At 46.5% G+C, this 15,478-nt stretch overlaps 1 protein-coding gene across 1 annotated transcript in view; it reads right to left on the bottom strand.

Moving 5' to 3' along the window:
• The window catches only part of skila (SKI-like proto-oncogene a), a 35,470-nt gene extending 20,443 nt beyond the window's left edge, over positions 1 to 15,027 (bottom strand). Inside the window, exons 1-2 of the mRNA XM_050075002.1 lie at positions 14,862 to 15,027; positions 11,311 to 12,587 (exon numbers count right to left, since the gene is read on the bottom strand). Coding sequence (XP_049930959.1) covers positions 11,311 to 12,432 — 1,122 coding nt within the window. The 5' untranslated portion in view covers positions 12,433 to 12,587; positions 14,862 to 15,027. The remainder of the gene's footprint in view (positions 1 to 11,310; positions 12,588 to 14,861) is intronic.
• Between the last annotated feature and the right edge of the window lie 451 nt (positions 15,028 to 15,478).

Raw genomic sequence — 15,478 nt, 5'->3', positions numbered from 1 at the left:
TCCTCCCTGCCAACGTGTTGAGCTCCTTCCTCCACAGCTACAGTCAGCCATTTTACAATCCACACACCACAGCCTTGATAGACCACATCCAATGGGACCCTACGGACAGACAGTTAATGGGAGTCTATGGGGAAAAAAATGAAGTTATGAAAAGTGATTGTGAGGAATCTACTGTCCACCTACTGCTTTACCACAGACAGGAGTTAAATTTGAAAAACAGCTATTTCTCTACGATCCTTCACAGAAAAAAGCAGTCTCTTTAAGCTCTCTGGATCAATTTTTCTATTCATCTCCCTTCCTCTCTCCCACCTTCCCTCTCCCTCCTCCGTTTCTCATGTTTCACAGTGAAATCCCAGGTGGCGGCTTCCAGTCTATATTCACAGCAGTACATGAGGAGGGTTGTAATAACGTTACCTCATGAATGGACAAATTGTCTGACTGGAATACACTAGGCAGGCCAAGGTAACCCCCGCCCCCACGTCACACACAGTATATATTAAAGTAGTGAAAGGTACTACGGCTGCAACTGGCTATTATTTTCATTGTCAATTCATATGCCAATCATTTTATGGACAGACTGATTAATTGTTTGGTCTATGAAAGGTCAGAAAATGGAGAAAAAAAAATTCTAAAGCTCAATATGTTGTCTCCAGATATCTTGTTTTGTCCGACCAACCCCAAAAATATTCAACCTACCATTAAAAAGCATCATATATATTTATATTTGAGAAGCTGGAACCTGTGAGGTCTTTGATATTTTTGCGCCATAAATGGATAAAATAATAATTTTTAAAGAAGCACTATACAAATAATTAAACATTTTTCCATAGTTTGCCCAGCAAAGTTATTTTCACTCAGCTGTCCAACATCGTATAAAAATGCAAACGTGGCCACATGGTTGAGAGATATGAGGCACCCTCGTTGCTGTAATCATCAGGGTAATGATGCTGATTGATTAGCTGGTTGACAGAAAACTAATGACAACTTTGATCATTACTCATTGAAGTCATTTATCAACTGGAAATACCTCATCATGATAATCTTTTTTTGACTGTCAGACAAAATAAGCATGTTTAACACATCACTTTGAACTTTGGTAAATTCACATAGAAATGTGTGATGCTACATATGTGATTGATTAATCAGTACCGCCAGACGTAATGGTTTGTTGCAGCCCCAGTAGACGAAACGTTACTCAAATGCATGTTGCAACTGTAAACGGTCTAGACATTGCATCAGAGGGAAGAAGTACAACTACATTATGTCATTCTTGAAATCATCATCCTCCAGAACTATGATTAATAGTCATGAGCAGATGGAGCATCAGATCACTTCAACCATTATCATGCAGCTTTATGAGAAAGCAGACACAATACAGCCATGTGAGAGACAGCATGCGGGTTAGGTGACTGATGATATCTGAATTTCCTGTTTATCCTTCTAATCTCATTTCAGGAATAAAACGGTATTTTTTTCCTTGCTAGGTCATTTCTCATTCAAAGCAATATTTATAAGGCATGATTGTGACTCTTAAAATCCACATATCCACCGCAACCTCCCCCACTTTATGTCATTAGGTCTGACTTGAAACATTACAGTCCTGTATCAAAATGTGGCCACTGATGTTCATCTACATGCACACATATGAACAAGGAAATGTGCTTCAGTCAGTGAAGGGCATTTAAAAATCATCCATGCGCAAGAGAGCATACTAGCTGCATATACATGCGCAGCTTACGGTCTCAAGCACAGCAGCTCAGTGTGTGCGTGTGCTCCACTTTCCTTCCCCAGTGTCCCCCAGAGCGTTAATTACCAAAGCTGTCGGGGCTCACCTATGTGAGTCAACCAGGCCAGGAGACACACACACGCACACAGATGCTCATGCAAGTAAACAGACATCCCATCAAACAATTGCTCCACCAAACAGCAGTGTAGGAGGACGAGGAGGATGACGTAGTTTACTGCAAGCACAACTGTCGTGCACAAATAGGCACACAGACACAAGCAAGACACACTTCATCCTCCCAGGAGGACACATCGACTGAGAATGAGGCCAGTGGGCTCTTGTCTTGTCTATAGATGACTGTACTCATCATTTGAGCTTCATCTGGGCCGATGTGTGTGTGTGTGTGTGTGTGTGTGTGTGTGTCTGTGCGTGCGCGCGCTTTACCACCTCTAAAAACGAAAAAGAAAGTCTCTAGAGAAGCTGGTTGCCATGGGACACTGTTTGGAGGTAGGTTACTGGTTCAAATCTGCAATTAGGGAGAGAAACACGCACACACACACACTACCACCACCACCAAAAACACAGATCAGCTGCCTGGTTTTCTATATAAGGGAACTCGGCTTACTATTCGACTGGATGAAACAACTCAGAGTGCTTGGAGACAGAGGGGAGTGAGAGAGCTGCAGAGAGGACGAGCGTTGCTAAGCAGACTGAAAGCCGAGAGAGGCTGTCAGCAAGCCAGCAATGCACTGCTATCACTACAGAGAGAAAACACAAAATGGAGACACTGCTCAACCCTCTGTCTTTGCAATAAATTACACAGCATTCACTGAAATACCTTAAAATACATGCTGAAGCCTGCCTCTAACAGCCATTCAGTAGCTAAATGGATGTTTTATCACCCAGCAACAATAACCTCATCATAATTTGACCTGATTTCTATTTCAAGACTAGTGACTGAAACCCGCCTGTACTGGCCCTAGTACGTGGCCGTATATCGATCGGCGGTTTGTTTACTTCTTTCTCAGCACAGGAGGCCGCTCTGCTATAATGTGGAATACTGCAGTAAATGTCAATGCTTGGTTGGTCGTCGCTGTCTGCAACTAAGTCAAAGGGGGGAGGAGAGGATGGAGAAAGAAGGAGGGAAGGTTGAAGAAATAGAGAGAGAGAGGTTAACGGCTGGGGGGCTGACCCATGATATAGTCACAGAAAGCTCCACCTGGCCAAAACGCCCCGCAGGGTAAAAATCTATCACATATACATGGAAAGAGAGACAGTTAAATCCAAACAGACCCTGGGTCCTCTGACTGTTCTGCAGGGAGCTCCGGTCTCATCCATATTACATGCAGGAGCTTGTTTGAAGCCTCTACTGCTCGTCTCTGCATGGGCAGCTTGGCTTTGCTGTCCAGCCCCTCGGGCTCGACTGTCTCTCCCACACACAAACACACACAGCTACCGTAATGCAAATCCATCAGCTACTGTGACTTTCTCTCTCTCTTTCTCTGTTACAAGCTCTGGTTTTCAAAACAAGTCTCTGACAATTCTCTCTACTTTCACAATGGCTTGTGGACTACAAAATTTACTAGATACATTCACTATTAATCTGACAAAATCTGAATTATTAAAGAAAAGAACTTCAAAACCTGCACACAGAGATCAACCAGCATTTGGCTGGAGGCGGTTATTTATTTCCATCCTGCCTGTACTGATATTAATGCACTAAAACATATGACAGGTGAACCCACAGTCCACACACACTTGTTCACCAGACTTCCTTCATTGAGACAGTCACTGTCTGAGGCAGGCTTGACAACAGCCCAAGAAAAGCACAGTTGGGTTTGGTAAATGTCATTAGGGTTGAGTCAGAGCTCTAAGTGAACACACCTGGGCGTAGATCAAACAGACTGTGTGAGAGACCAGGACGGTGATAAATCTCTGTCCTGGCTCCACCGTGACGCTGATGAGTGGAGAGCAGACCGCAGCACTGATGGGGCACCGTGACTCACGCTGCAGGATAGGGTTGGCGTGGTGACGAGAGGAAGTTGCTGATGGTGGTTGTGCTCTTGTGTGTGTGTGTGTGTTTCTGGCTGTGTTTGACCCTTTGACTTCCTTTAATCATGGACTGCGGACTGTGTCATCTGCACAGCATCCCGTGCTACTGTGTATATTTGTGAGTGTGTGTCATCCCTCTAATAAGAGATGTAATCATATGGACACGTCAGGGTCAAGTCACAGTCTGGCTTCCTGTCATTCGCCTTTGATGACACAAAAAGTTTCAGTTTTGAATTTAAAATTTCAACAGTATCTTTTATTCTCTTCTGCTCTACAAAATAAAGAATAAGGCTGCCTCCTTGTCTGCCGAAAGCAGCTGACAGAAAAGCCAACCTTGCCAAAATTTGCCATCAGTCAGCCAGAGGCTAGGTTTGTTCCCTCAACATGAGTCAGACTTCTAACAAACTACTGTACATATGGCCTCATCTGGGATCAGGATGTGTCTCAGCCGGTAAGTTTTGATAGTGATGACAAAGAAAATGTCTGGCATAACAGAGTGCACTTGTCATAGGAACTACTTAAAATGAAGCAAGACTGTAAACCACAAGGCAATGCTTCACTCTTCAAAGGATAAAGTCAAGGGCAATAAGGCTCGATGCAGGCCAAGTTGCCCCAGCAGCAAGGCTGTTTTAATACGAGCAATGGCGAAGCCAGGAAAAAAAGAGCTGGGCACGCAAAGAGTGAGAATCAGTGCCACATGCGCAGCAAGAGTTGCACACACAGGAACACACCACTCTGTTGCTTGGGGACAGTTAAGAAGGACTAGTAGCATGCAAGGATGCTGAAGTGCACTCACCAGTCTCAACACATGCAATCCTTAATTAAGCTTTCATAGCTGAAGTATACTCAAATAAAATGATACATTATGTGTTTTAGGAAAGCTGTAATTAATTGCATCTGGAGGTCAATGACCTCAAGGATTGTCTACTACTTAGTTTACGCTGTAAAGGAAGTGCACTGGGGCTGCTGAGGAACCAGAGGGAAACAGTCCTCTATTTACAGGATCTAGATGAGTTGGTGTGGCCCCCTGAGGGGTATGAGGCAAAGAAGACAGTATGTTAAGAAATATCACAGAGACAGATTATTCCCATGAGCGGCATCACTGCAGGTGGGAATAGCGGTGAGATAAACACATCAGCATTTGTCAAGGTAGAGGCAGAAAGAGATTGAAGGCTGGGCAAACCACAAAACGTCACTTGTTTCACCTTCACTAATGCGGTCTGTTTCCCAGTTGCTAACTTTACAGCCTTGCCCTGAGCAACATCAGTCAGGCCCCTGGTGAGATAAGGATTTACAGGGTATAGAAGCTGCCAGCAGTGGAAGGGAAAGAAACAGTTGGAGGGCGTTTGATGTTAGTGGAGCAAAGGTGAGGCTGAAAAATAAGGGACTTACGGAGCAAGTAATCACCTACCCAAGCTTGGCAAGTTTGCATCACACAGTGGTTTGTTGAGCTATCTGCTTTCATATGGTGCGTAGGCTGAAGGTCAAACTAGCAAGGGCCACAGCAGCACTTAACTTGGCAGCCATTGTTGTGTGTAATTAAGCACATGGAGGCTGACAAAAAAAAGTGAACACCTATACAAACCACGCAAGCAGACTCGCTTCCGTATGGAAATGATAAGCCATTATCAAACACGCAAATAAATTAACAGCAAAGTGGAGAGATGGGGATTCCTTTAATCGTACAGGCGGACTAGTATCCCCCTGATTTCTCTGTTTGCAACATGCATAATTGATCAGTGTAGTGGTTGGGCTTAATGTGTTGTGGATGTGCCGGGTGGCAGCCCAGCGGGACTCATGACACGCCTTTGATATCCAGTGTTTATCTCCCTGTCTGGGAGACTGGGGCTGTGGGAGAAAATACAAGAGATGTAGTCTAAGTGCCTATATGGTGTGTCTGCTGTGTATATGGTGCTCCTATGGAAAGCGCCGTCTCCGGGTCTCTCCATTTATATCTTCATTAATCACCGTTCCCACCGGGAAGGCGGCACAGAAGAGCCTTTCAAATGCAAACGCGATCTCACTGCTTGCACACAACATGCACAGGCTGGCAGTCTCTCACAACTCTTTTACAGTATACCTCCCTCGCCTCCGACTCCCTGCCCCCAACACACACACACACACACACCCTGCTCGTCTGACTGTCTCCCAGGGAGACCAGACAGTGGACAGTTAATCTTCTCATCAACACATCGATTAATTAATACCAAGGCTCCTCATTATTCCGGTCTCACGCAAAACAACCCGGGCAAGCTAGTCAGACGTGTTACGATCCAAGCCCCCTTCTCTTCTTACGGTCCTGTTTGAACTCGTAGCCCATTATAGTCGCCCCTCTTTCACTTGTTCCTGCTCTCATTTTCCTTAGAGGCAGCAAACTGGTCTGACGCCCCGAGGGGGGAGAGCAAGAGCACAGTGAACATGCAAACAGGCTGTCAGTCCAGGGCTCCTTTTAAAGCCCACAGGACATTGGGCTGGGAGTGGCTTAGCTAGTTTGTTTAGTCTATGAGACTGTTGGCAGACGTGGCAAGAGGCTCCACTGTATCTGGACCGAACTATCTCTGCTGCCTGCTGCTGTGGCGAAGCTCACATCAGTCCTACAGCCGCACATTATCTTCCTCTTTTGGTGGTGAGGTGGGAAATGAGTCCAAGTCGAGGAAACAGTCGAACATAACAAGCTGCAGCTGGGGTGGGAAATTACCACCAGCCAAGCAATAGTTCATTTTTGAATGTGGAGTACAGGCTGTGAGTTGGTGCACAACAAACCTAAGTGATGAACTGTACCGTGGCTGAGGCCTGTGACCATTTCCCAAACTTGATTAGATTCTTATCTCTTTAAGAAAAAGCCTGAGAAGTAATGACTTTGGCATTCCTCCAGTGGGCTGCAATGCTCTTATGGAGCTGTGATACTGGCACTGACCTGATGGTGACATACCAGAGGCCCCTCGGCTCAGCCCCTCCTACCTTGCGGGGCCCCTTTTAGCCCTTTACAACAGGCAGCAAACACTGGCCAAGGCACAGCCTGTTGTGCACAGGGAACACAGACAGCTTCCCGCACCAAACTACATACAGGCATGATAGACTGTAGGTTACTCTGAGCCGGCATTCAAAGGAGCTGCTGTGTATTCAGTATAAGTGAATAATTGTTCTTTGGGAAATGCACAAACAGACATAAAAATATGTGTATGGGTGTCTTGTAGTGGGATGGGGGGCAAAGGAGAGTGTGTTAGCTGGGGAAATGTGAGCTAGCCGGCATGTGATTGGCCAACCAAGAGGGCTGTTCCAGGCCAGATTTGTGGTTCAGCTCAGGTCTTGGAAAGGTTAATTTTCAACTCGAGGAAAAGAAGAGCTGGGGCCCAAGTTCCCAACCTAATGGCTGTGGTCACAGCCTGCTTCATGGAATACGACCAAAGTGTACACCCACCTGTCTTGAACATACCCTCTCATCTTCTTCGTTTCATACTCTTTACTTCGCTTGTCTGCCCTTACCTCATTTGCTCAAGTGCTGCCCGCAGGGGTGGTGTGTTTTCTCACCACAGATACCCTTTTGTGTCTGCGTGACACTACTTCTGTCTGGCAGCCTGTCTGAGTTGCAAAAATGAATGTAGGCGACAGGAGAAGTAGAGGTGAGGTTAACTCTGGGAACTGATGCACATGTCTGAACACAGACAGGAACTTATGCAACACCAGCTGCAATCCCTGGAACTCAGTCTCCTCATTTCACTCTTCTTCCGTTTCCTCCTGCCTCCCTCTTGGTCCATCGCCTCCTCTATTCAGTGTCCCTGTCACCCAACAACTCGCCACATCCATCAAGGTTGGAGACCCGATCAATAGCCACTGGCTTTCCTCTCATCCGCCTGGCAGACGCGCACAAGTGGTCTTATTGCTTATGTAACGATCGACTTATCGGGTCATTTGGCTGCTTATTCTGTTACTGTCCGCTGATTGGGGCCCAGGGGGTATTGACTGTTTACAGACACATGTGGGCAACAGCAGAACCATCTTTGTTAAAGAAAAGGGATAATGGTGAGCAAAGGATGGCAGAGTGAGGAGCACACTGAAGGCCATAACTCAAGATGGGTTAGGACAAGAGCCCCAGAGAGGAAGGCAGATGGAAGATAGACGTCATGATAGCGGGAGAGGTAGAGGAAAGAAGAAGCAATAGCAAAGGCAGCACAGTGAGCGATTAGCATGCCCGCCAAAATCCAATTAGTTATAGCCCAGGAGAATGACTGACAAGCAGACAGACAGACAGACAGAGCAGACAGCCCTGGAGACAGCAAGAGAGTGCAGCTGCACTGGTCTGCGGTAATGAAGTCACTGGTTTCCAAATAGCAAAAAGGGGAAGCCAGAGAGATGCAGCTGTCTGCCGTCTGTGCCGCAGCCACTGTGTCAGCCGGGCCAGCCAGACAGACAGTGGAAGGCTGTTCTCTCCGTCTGACACTTCTGACTCTGGGCCAGCACAACGCCACAAACAAGGCTGAGGCAAATAAGAAACACACAGCTATGTTTGCTATGCTCTGCCAAGGGGTTATGTTCGCTAGGGTGGGAAGAATATGTCTAAAATATCATGTAATAATGTTTTGTTATTTGGAAATAGCCTATTTTTCCACTATGGACATACACACTAAGAAAAGTTTGTGATTCTGGTAAATCAAACCAATGACACCACACAAAGTTGTAAAAAAATGTTTACATTTAGGACTGTAAAAATTACCATGGTGTATCTTTGCATCTTAAAATATAAGCCGACCTACAACAGGGGGTTTTGTAATTCAGATGTTTTGTAATACACAGCCTGGTGACATGCCATGTAGACACACAGCCAAAATAAATAAAATTACAATCACCAGTGGGAATTTCTGTTACTTTCGGTCCTGTGAGATTAAAAAAAACACACCCAATAAAAATGATGACACATGATCTTGCCTCAGTGGAAAGTACAAGTGTCCGTCACACCCTTGAAGTCAAAATGAACACTTTGTCTGTCAGATACTTAAGTAACTCTTGAGATAAGGCTTCAGTTTTTTTGCTGTCTGTTGGTGGCGTCTGTCTAGCAGACTCTATTTACACAGCAGGGATCAGTAGACAAGCTAGCAGTGCCTTGGGGCACAAAGCGCCGTTTATAGAGAGCAAGTCCTGGAGTTTTTAACTGCAACTTCTCAAACCAAACACTCCTAACAGGATATGGGTCCAGTAGCTATTGGAGAAGGTGGGAAAAAAAACTTCCAGAAGGCTCCCTTGTTTGTGTCTCTTCTCTTTTAGCGGTCCCAGAGCTCTACGGTAAAACTATGAACCGCCTGTAAATGTGCACATTGACACTGTGTGTAAATAAGGGCCATTGGGAAAAGGGTCTGCAGTCGGGGTTAGACTAACACACTGAGGCAAGCCATCTTTCTAAAAAGCATGTGTGACTATAAGCTGCCTGGCTGGACTTCCACTAACATCCACTGGGATGTGGAAAGTATGAGTCACACAGCCAGTGCAGTGGAGGCGGCTGGACACAGAGAGTCTGGAGGATGTTCAGGGTGAGAGACATGTCCGTCTGCCTCACTTCCTGTTCGGTCAAACATGCACTTTCATTACACAAATACACACATATAAACAGAGAGTGGTTAGACTTGTCCTGACTGAGTGAAGCGGGACACTGCCAGGTCACCTCGTTCTCTGGCCAATGACCTTTCACACACCCGCGCATCCGCTTCGGTGGTGGGTGGGGGGATGGAGTGGCATCCTCTTTTGATGCCAAAATCACCTGCTTCCTGTAGACTCGCAGGCAACTGTCTTTCCAGGAATTTGTGCCTTTGCGTGTCTCTGCCTACACAAACGTAGCTGGAGTTTCACTTTTAATCTGACAACACCGTTTCTGATCAAGCCAAACCCTCAAAGACAACAGAACACGATAAAATCTAGTCACTAGTCACCCAGCAACAGCTGCAAGATTAAAAAAAGAAACAACAACAATGAAAAAAATGACTGAGGTATCACCCCCTAAGAGAGAAGACAGGACCTGAAACTGTGGTGAGACAGAGGCTCCAGAGAGACTGGCAAAGTGTGAGACAGAGAGAGACGAAGATGTGTCATAGTAGCCTCCAGTTAGCAGCTTATTACACACACCGAGGTTGGCAATGTCTCACACATAAACACACACACACACGCACACACATACACCAAAGACTGTAAGACTCATCATCCACCTTCAGCATATGTTTTTGTACATGTGTGTTGCGTCTGCGGTCTGTGTACGTTGCCGTTTGTGCGTGCGTGTTTCCTCTGTGGTATTAAAACCTCTCTGCCTTTGAGAAAGAATTTCTTCGTCGTCCAAGATGCATACCTTAAACTAAGGCAGAGGAAGAGGAGGAGGACAATTGGGAAGTGGCTAGACAGGAATGTGGTCGGGACGCTAGACGGTATTTCCGGCACATTCAGACGCCAAGTTAACCAGACAGGGAAAGAAGCAAGGCATCTCTCTATCTCATGTACACAAACAATACAAAATGTGTTCCAGAAATACACACTCGCACCTGCACACACTATGAATACACACTGCAATTTCTCTACTCCACACTCACTTAACCTGCTGCCTGCTGTACCACTATCACAAATAAATCTTGCCAGCAAGGGTTGTACTAGAGCCCCTTTCTGCTTGAAATGTGTGTTAGCTGGTTAAAGTCAGTTTACTTCACTTAAAAAACAATCTGAACAGGTGGAATTTAAGTGTGAACAGACCACACCAAACAGACAAAAACACAACTCCACCTTTACCCACAAAACAATACAAAAAGGGCAGTCCACTGTGGTCAGAGGGAGGTCATGAGACATAAACCAGTCAATGGCAGGGAAACAATCTAGAGCTTTTCCCCCCACTGAATGCTGACTTTTCAATAGGCGTGCTGCCCTTGTGGCTTAGATACTGCATTGACATGATTTTTTTTTACAAAGCAAAAATAAGGAGAATCGGCAAAATCATCGATCATCAACCAAAATCATTTGGAAGACTTTGCTGCTTTCTGGCTTTCAGAGATAACTTGTGTAGGAATGTGCTGAAAGACAAATTTCAGTGACATGGGCAGACTGAAGATGTATTTTATGTTATAATCATCAGATAACGATGTAACAATTAACTGCTGACATGTGGTTTTTATACAGGATTAAAAGAGGCTCTTTCTGAGTCTCTCATACTGCCCTTTTGTTCAGTGACACTCCCAGTGACCTCCAGGTGACCTGAGGGGACAAATGATGCACTTCCCCTTCAGCTGTGGCCAGCTGGCCGAACCTCGTCTCATCAGACCTGGCTGGGCAGATGTCACCACCTGTCCCAGGCCGTCCTAACACATACCAGGTCAAAGCAGGTTTAAGATAACACCAGCTGTAAGGCAGTCTAGTCAAACTGCTGAACACACAGACTATGGGACACCATCCAATGTAATAAAGTTAAGTGACTTCCTTACCAGGATGATGACGGATGACAATTTAATGCGTGCAAATAAGCAAAGACAAACAAAGATAGAGATATGAGTCAGAAGTGCACTTACTTTGTCTAGTGACCTCTTGAGCTGATAGTGGAACTTCTCTTTGACTTCATCCAGGAGCTGCTTGAGCTTTGGCTCCTCAGGCATGCCTTGGTACTTCCTGGCAAGCTGCAGGTAGCAGGGCCACTTGGCTGAGTCAAAGCCCCAGTGGCAGGTCCTCTTATCTGGTGACTTGTGTGAATGCATGACAAACTTCTGTGGTGAAAAGAGCAACTGGCACTCGACACACTGGATGCAGGGCGCCTCGGGCTGGGTGTAGAACTGGGGCACAAAGAGACCCTGGCACTTCCCCAAACACTGGTGCTCCACCTGGAAACTGGCTTCGCTCTCCTTCAGCAGGCCCTGGGTCGACAGCTTACCGCTGGGGTCGGCAGGCAAGGCCGCCCCGGGACGCAGTAGAGCATTGCACAACCGCTGTGCATCCGTCAAGGTAATGAGGCCACAGGAAGGTGCATTGAACGGCAGAATCCCCAGCACCTTGAGGATGTGCAGCTGCTCAGCGTCACAACGTGAGCAGTAGACGTAGAGCTCATCGCACACAGTGTTGATCTGCTGCAGCGAGAAGTCACGGAGCACAGAGTTGAGCACCTGGGGCAGGCAAAGTCGCTTCTCTCCCCCAACGACGAAGCAGGAGATAGACTCTCCTTCCAGCAGCGAGTGGGTGAGTTCAGTGGAGCTGTCACAGGGAACCAGCAGAGGGCCCCCTCCCAGAACAGGAGGGGAAGGTAGGGGGGGCATGCCGGCCGGGGAATGCTCATGGCCGGTGCGGGCTGAGAAAGCAGCTGGGCCCCCGAGGGAGCTCTGGCTGCTGAGGGTGAACTGGGCCAGTGTGTGTTTAAGCCCAGGGCTCAGGTCCAAGGCTTTAGCAGAGCCCACCACGTGCAGTTCAGCCCGACTCTCCACATCCACGTCAGAGTCGTGGCACAGATCCTCGATATGCTCCCTCTTCACCTTGGGAGTTTTGGGGAGGGAATCCAAGCTGCGACGCTTGAGGTTGATCTCTGCCATCACTCGTTTCTTGATGGGCGCATCCTCCAGTCGCTCTCTGTACAGCCGTTTCATGTTGCCCTTGAATGAGGTCAAGTCTTTGAAAGGGGTTTTCAAACTGGTCTGGGTGCTGGCCATGTCTAAGCACTGGGTTATTGTCGTTTCTGTCTGCTGACTGAGTTCTTGTATTCCTCTGAGTCTTTCTTCCTCGTTAAGTCTTTTCAAATGACACAAATCTTCTGGTAGTTAAACACATGCATGATGATGACTGAAGGTTTCTATGTTCTGATCCGCTTCCTAAGCATGAAAAAACAGAAATTTAGAAAACAAAGAAGAGGCAGAAAATAATGTTTCAGTCACTATCTACACTTCAGCTAATAAATTCCTCTCCTGAAGTAGAATAAACAAACTGGAAATGATCCCATAAAAAATGTTGTGGAGCATGAAACATCCATAAGGAGTTTAAATGTTTTATGGCCACTGTCCCGGCTGGGGGCTGAAGAGGTCAATGGTTGCTCACTAAACCAAATGGCCATTACCATACTTCACACAAACACCAGGCTTTCTCAGCCCTTGTAATTGAACCCCAGGGGAAATTTGCATTCAAGTTTTCACCAAAGGTTTTGGAACAAACTTCTCCCAGCACAAAGTGAGAATTTTAACAAGCAAAACCAGTTGACCAGACATGGCAACCCGAGCGAAATTCCCCACCACCCTGCCCCTCTGTCATTACATTGTTAATGTAAGGCTGATACAATGGTCAAAAACATTTCACTTTGCAAATGAAAGTGCCCTTCCCAACCATATTGTGCCTTCCCCTAGGTCTGCTTACCCCACGCTGACCCCATCAACTCCATGAAAAACAATTGATAAAAGCGTTAACAGCAGTCGTCCCCCTTCTCTCAGGCCATTCACAGCTTGACATACGGCAGTATGGAAAGCGGTGTTTCCCCCACTTTTACTCGCAGGCTTTACTGCGGAATAACTAAGTTGACCGTAATAAGGTAAACAACACTTAGCTGGTATCCCGAATTTAAAACGCAATCTAGATGATAATGGCTGCTGCTGCAATATGACACACGGCACACTGAATGCACTTCAGCTTGAAAATGCAACATTTACTGTACCATCTGTGCTCTTGTATTAACGTGAAATGCATTTGATTGTTTAAAATCTACCCTAAATGGGGGTTTCGACTCGTCAGAAAAGGCAGCAACGCACATTTGACCACTGTGCGTGGATCTGCAGGCTTTTGCAAAATTCATCCCATCGTTTTTTCCACCGACTGAAATGCTGCGGCGGTGCAAGCCTCGAGCTCGATTTCGGGTTGACATTAGTAGGCGTTTTTAATGGCAAATATCAGCGTGGGCCGTTTGAGAAAACGGCAAAATCAAATCAGCGATCAGCAATAAATGTTGGTCTGCAGAGATGCAGGAGCTTCTACCCCAGTCTGCACGGGACTCCGTTTTCTTGGCTGTTGTAACCTCCTATCTGATCGGTTTATTCCTATCAGAAATCACAACACCCCGCATTGCTTCTCTGAATAACAACGCGGTTTCCTCAAACATCCCCACAGCTATCAGGAAATTTTTCTAAATGTCACCTCCACTTGTAGTAACGTTATCCTTTTGCCTGCTGCAAGGACACCGCGTATAATAATGCTCCTGCTCTGCTCCGTCCCCAGCTATCCCCCTCCTCCTCTCTCTCCAGTCTGCAAGCTGTACCTCGCCTCCTCTGCTGGCTCGCCACGACGGCACTGGTATGCAGACAGCGCTGATAATGACATTCACTGTCTACACTACAGTCTGGTCTGGGAAGGCACCGCGGTCCAGCGTTACGCACACACCGACTCGGTGCGGGCACGGAGAGTGTTTACAACCGCAGCTCCCCCCCGTATGTTAAACACACAGGTAGCCTCCGTGTCCGATACACCCAACGGTCAAATCGCTTTTAACAACACATTAAATATTACATACATGAGTGTTATATTAATTTTAAATACATTTTAACCACAAACGTGTGAAAAGTGAACGCGTGAAATATGCGCATTCGTCTGAAAATCAATCAATTGACGAATCATGTATTTAAATGCTCCATACTAATTGCGCTAGCTAGCTTAGCTCCGCAGCTCACCTCTGTACGGTCGGCTGTGAGGCAATCTAAACAGCTATGAGGCAGGCTAACACGGCTCTCGAGAGCACAGGCTAACTTAACCCGGTTCACCCCAGCTATGAGAGCGATAATAAAACAGTCTGCTCGCACAGTAATAAACAACAATGTCCGCCACGACTGGGAATTATAACTCAAAGTAATATTAAGGCAGCTCGGTACAGTAGGCAACACAGCTTGCTAACCGAGAGAACCGACAGCGCTAACGTTACAACAGCTAACCCAGAGATAGAGAGCGATACAGCAGGCTAACTGAGCCAGGTTAGCTTCGCCCCCCGCTCCGGAATTCAAACTCAACCGTTATCACGCGCTGTGACCCGCTATCGATAAATTAACGTTTGTTTTTTAAATTAACGTCCGTTTGAAAGCTCCATCTCTTTTAAAAATCGAGAAAACACTTGCCTGAAATCGCTGCGCGTGTCGGTCGTCCTCTCTCGAGCGGGGTCTTCTCAGTACTGGAAAAGCCTGGCGGACCGTCAACAAGATGCAGCTAGAGGCTCCACTACAGCCCCGCAACGTCACACTGCACACGGGCTGAGAGGCGGAGACGTCACCCGGCTGACGGAAACTATGCGGGGGTGTCTCTAGTCTGTCTGCCTGCCTGTCTGTGTGTCTGTCTGCGTGTCTGTCTGTCTGTCTCGCACAGCCTGGGAGATTGTTTCCTCCAGCAGTAAAGCTGTGAGCAGAGAGGTGGAGATAGACGTCAACAGCAGGCAGTCAGCGGATGCCAAAACTGGGGTTCGGGGACTTTTAGAGGTCCTTAAAGGGATCCAGAATTGGGATCTCTTTAGTTTCACTTTACTGCTCTTAAAAAAGCTTATTTTAATGTGGAATTGTGTGTGTTTAAAACCATTTTCTCCTCTACATTTCAGCATGATTTCACCATAATATTTATTTGATTTTTAGGGACATTGATGTAGATGGGGAAGAAATCCTCACACACACACACACACACACACACACACACACACACACACACACTTTATTGTCAGAAAAAAATCTGAAATTTGTCTAC

Source organism: Epinephelus moara, chromosome 21, assembly GCF_006386435.1.
Source record: "Epinephelus moara isolate mb chromosome 21, YSFRI_EMoa_1.0, whole genome shotgun sequence".
Lineage (NCBI taxonomy): Eukaryota > Metazoa > Chordata > Actinopteri > Perciformes > Serranidae > Epinephelus > Epinephelus moara.
The sequence above is the reverse complement of the archived record's forward strand: the minus strand, read 5'-3'. Positions and strand labels throughout refer to the sequence as shown.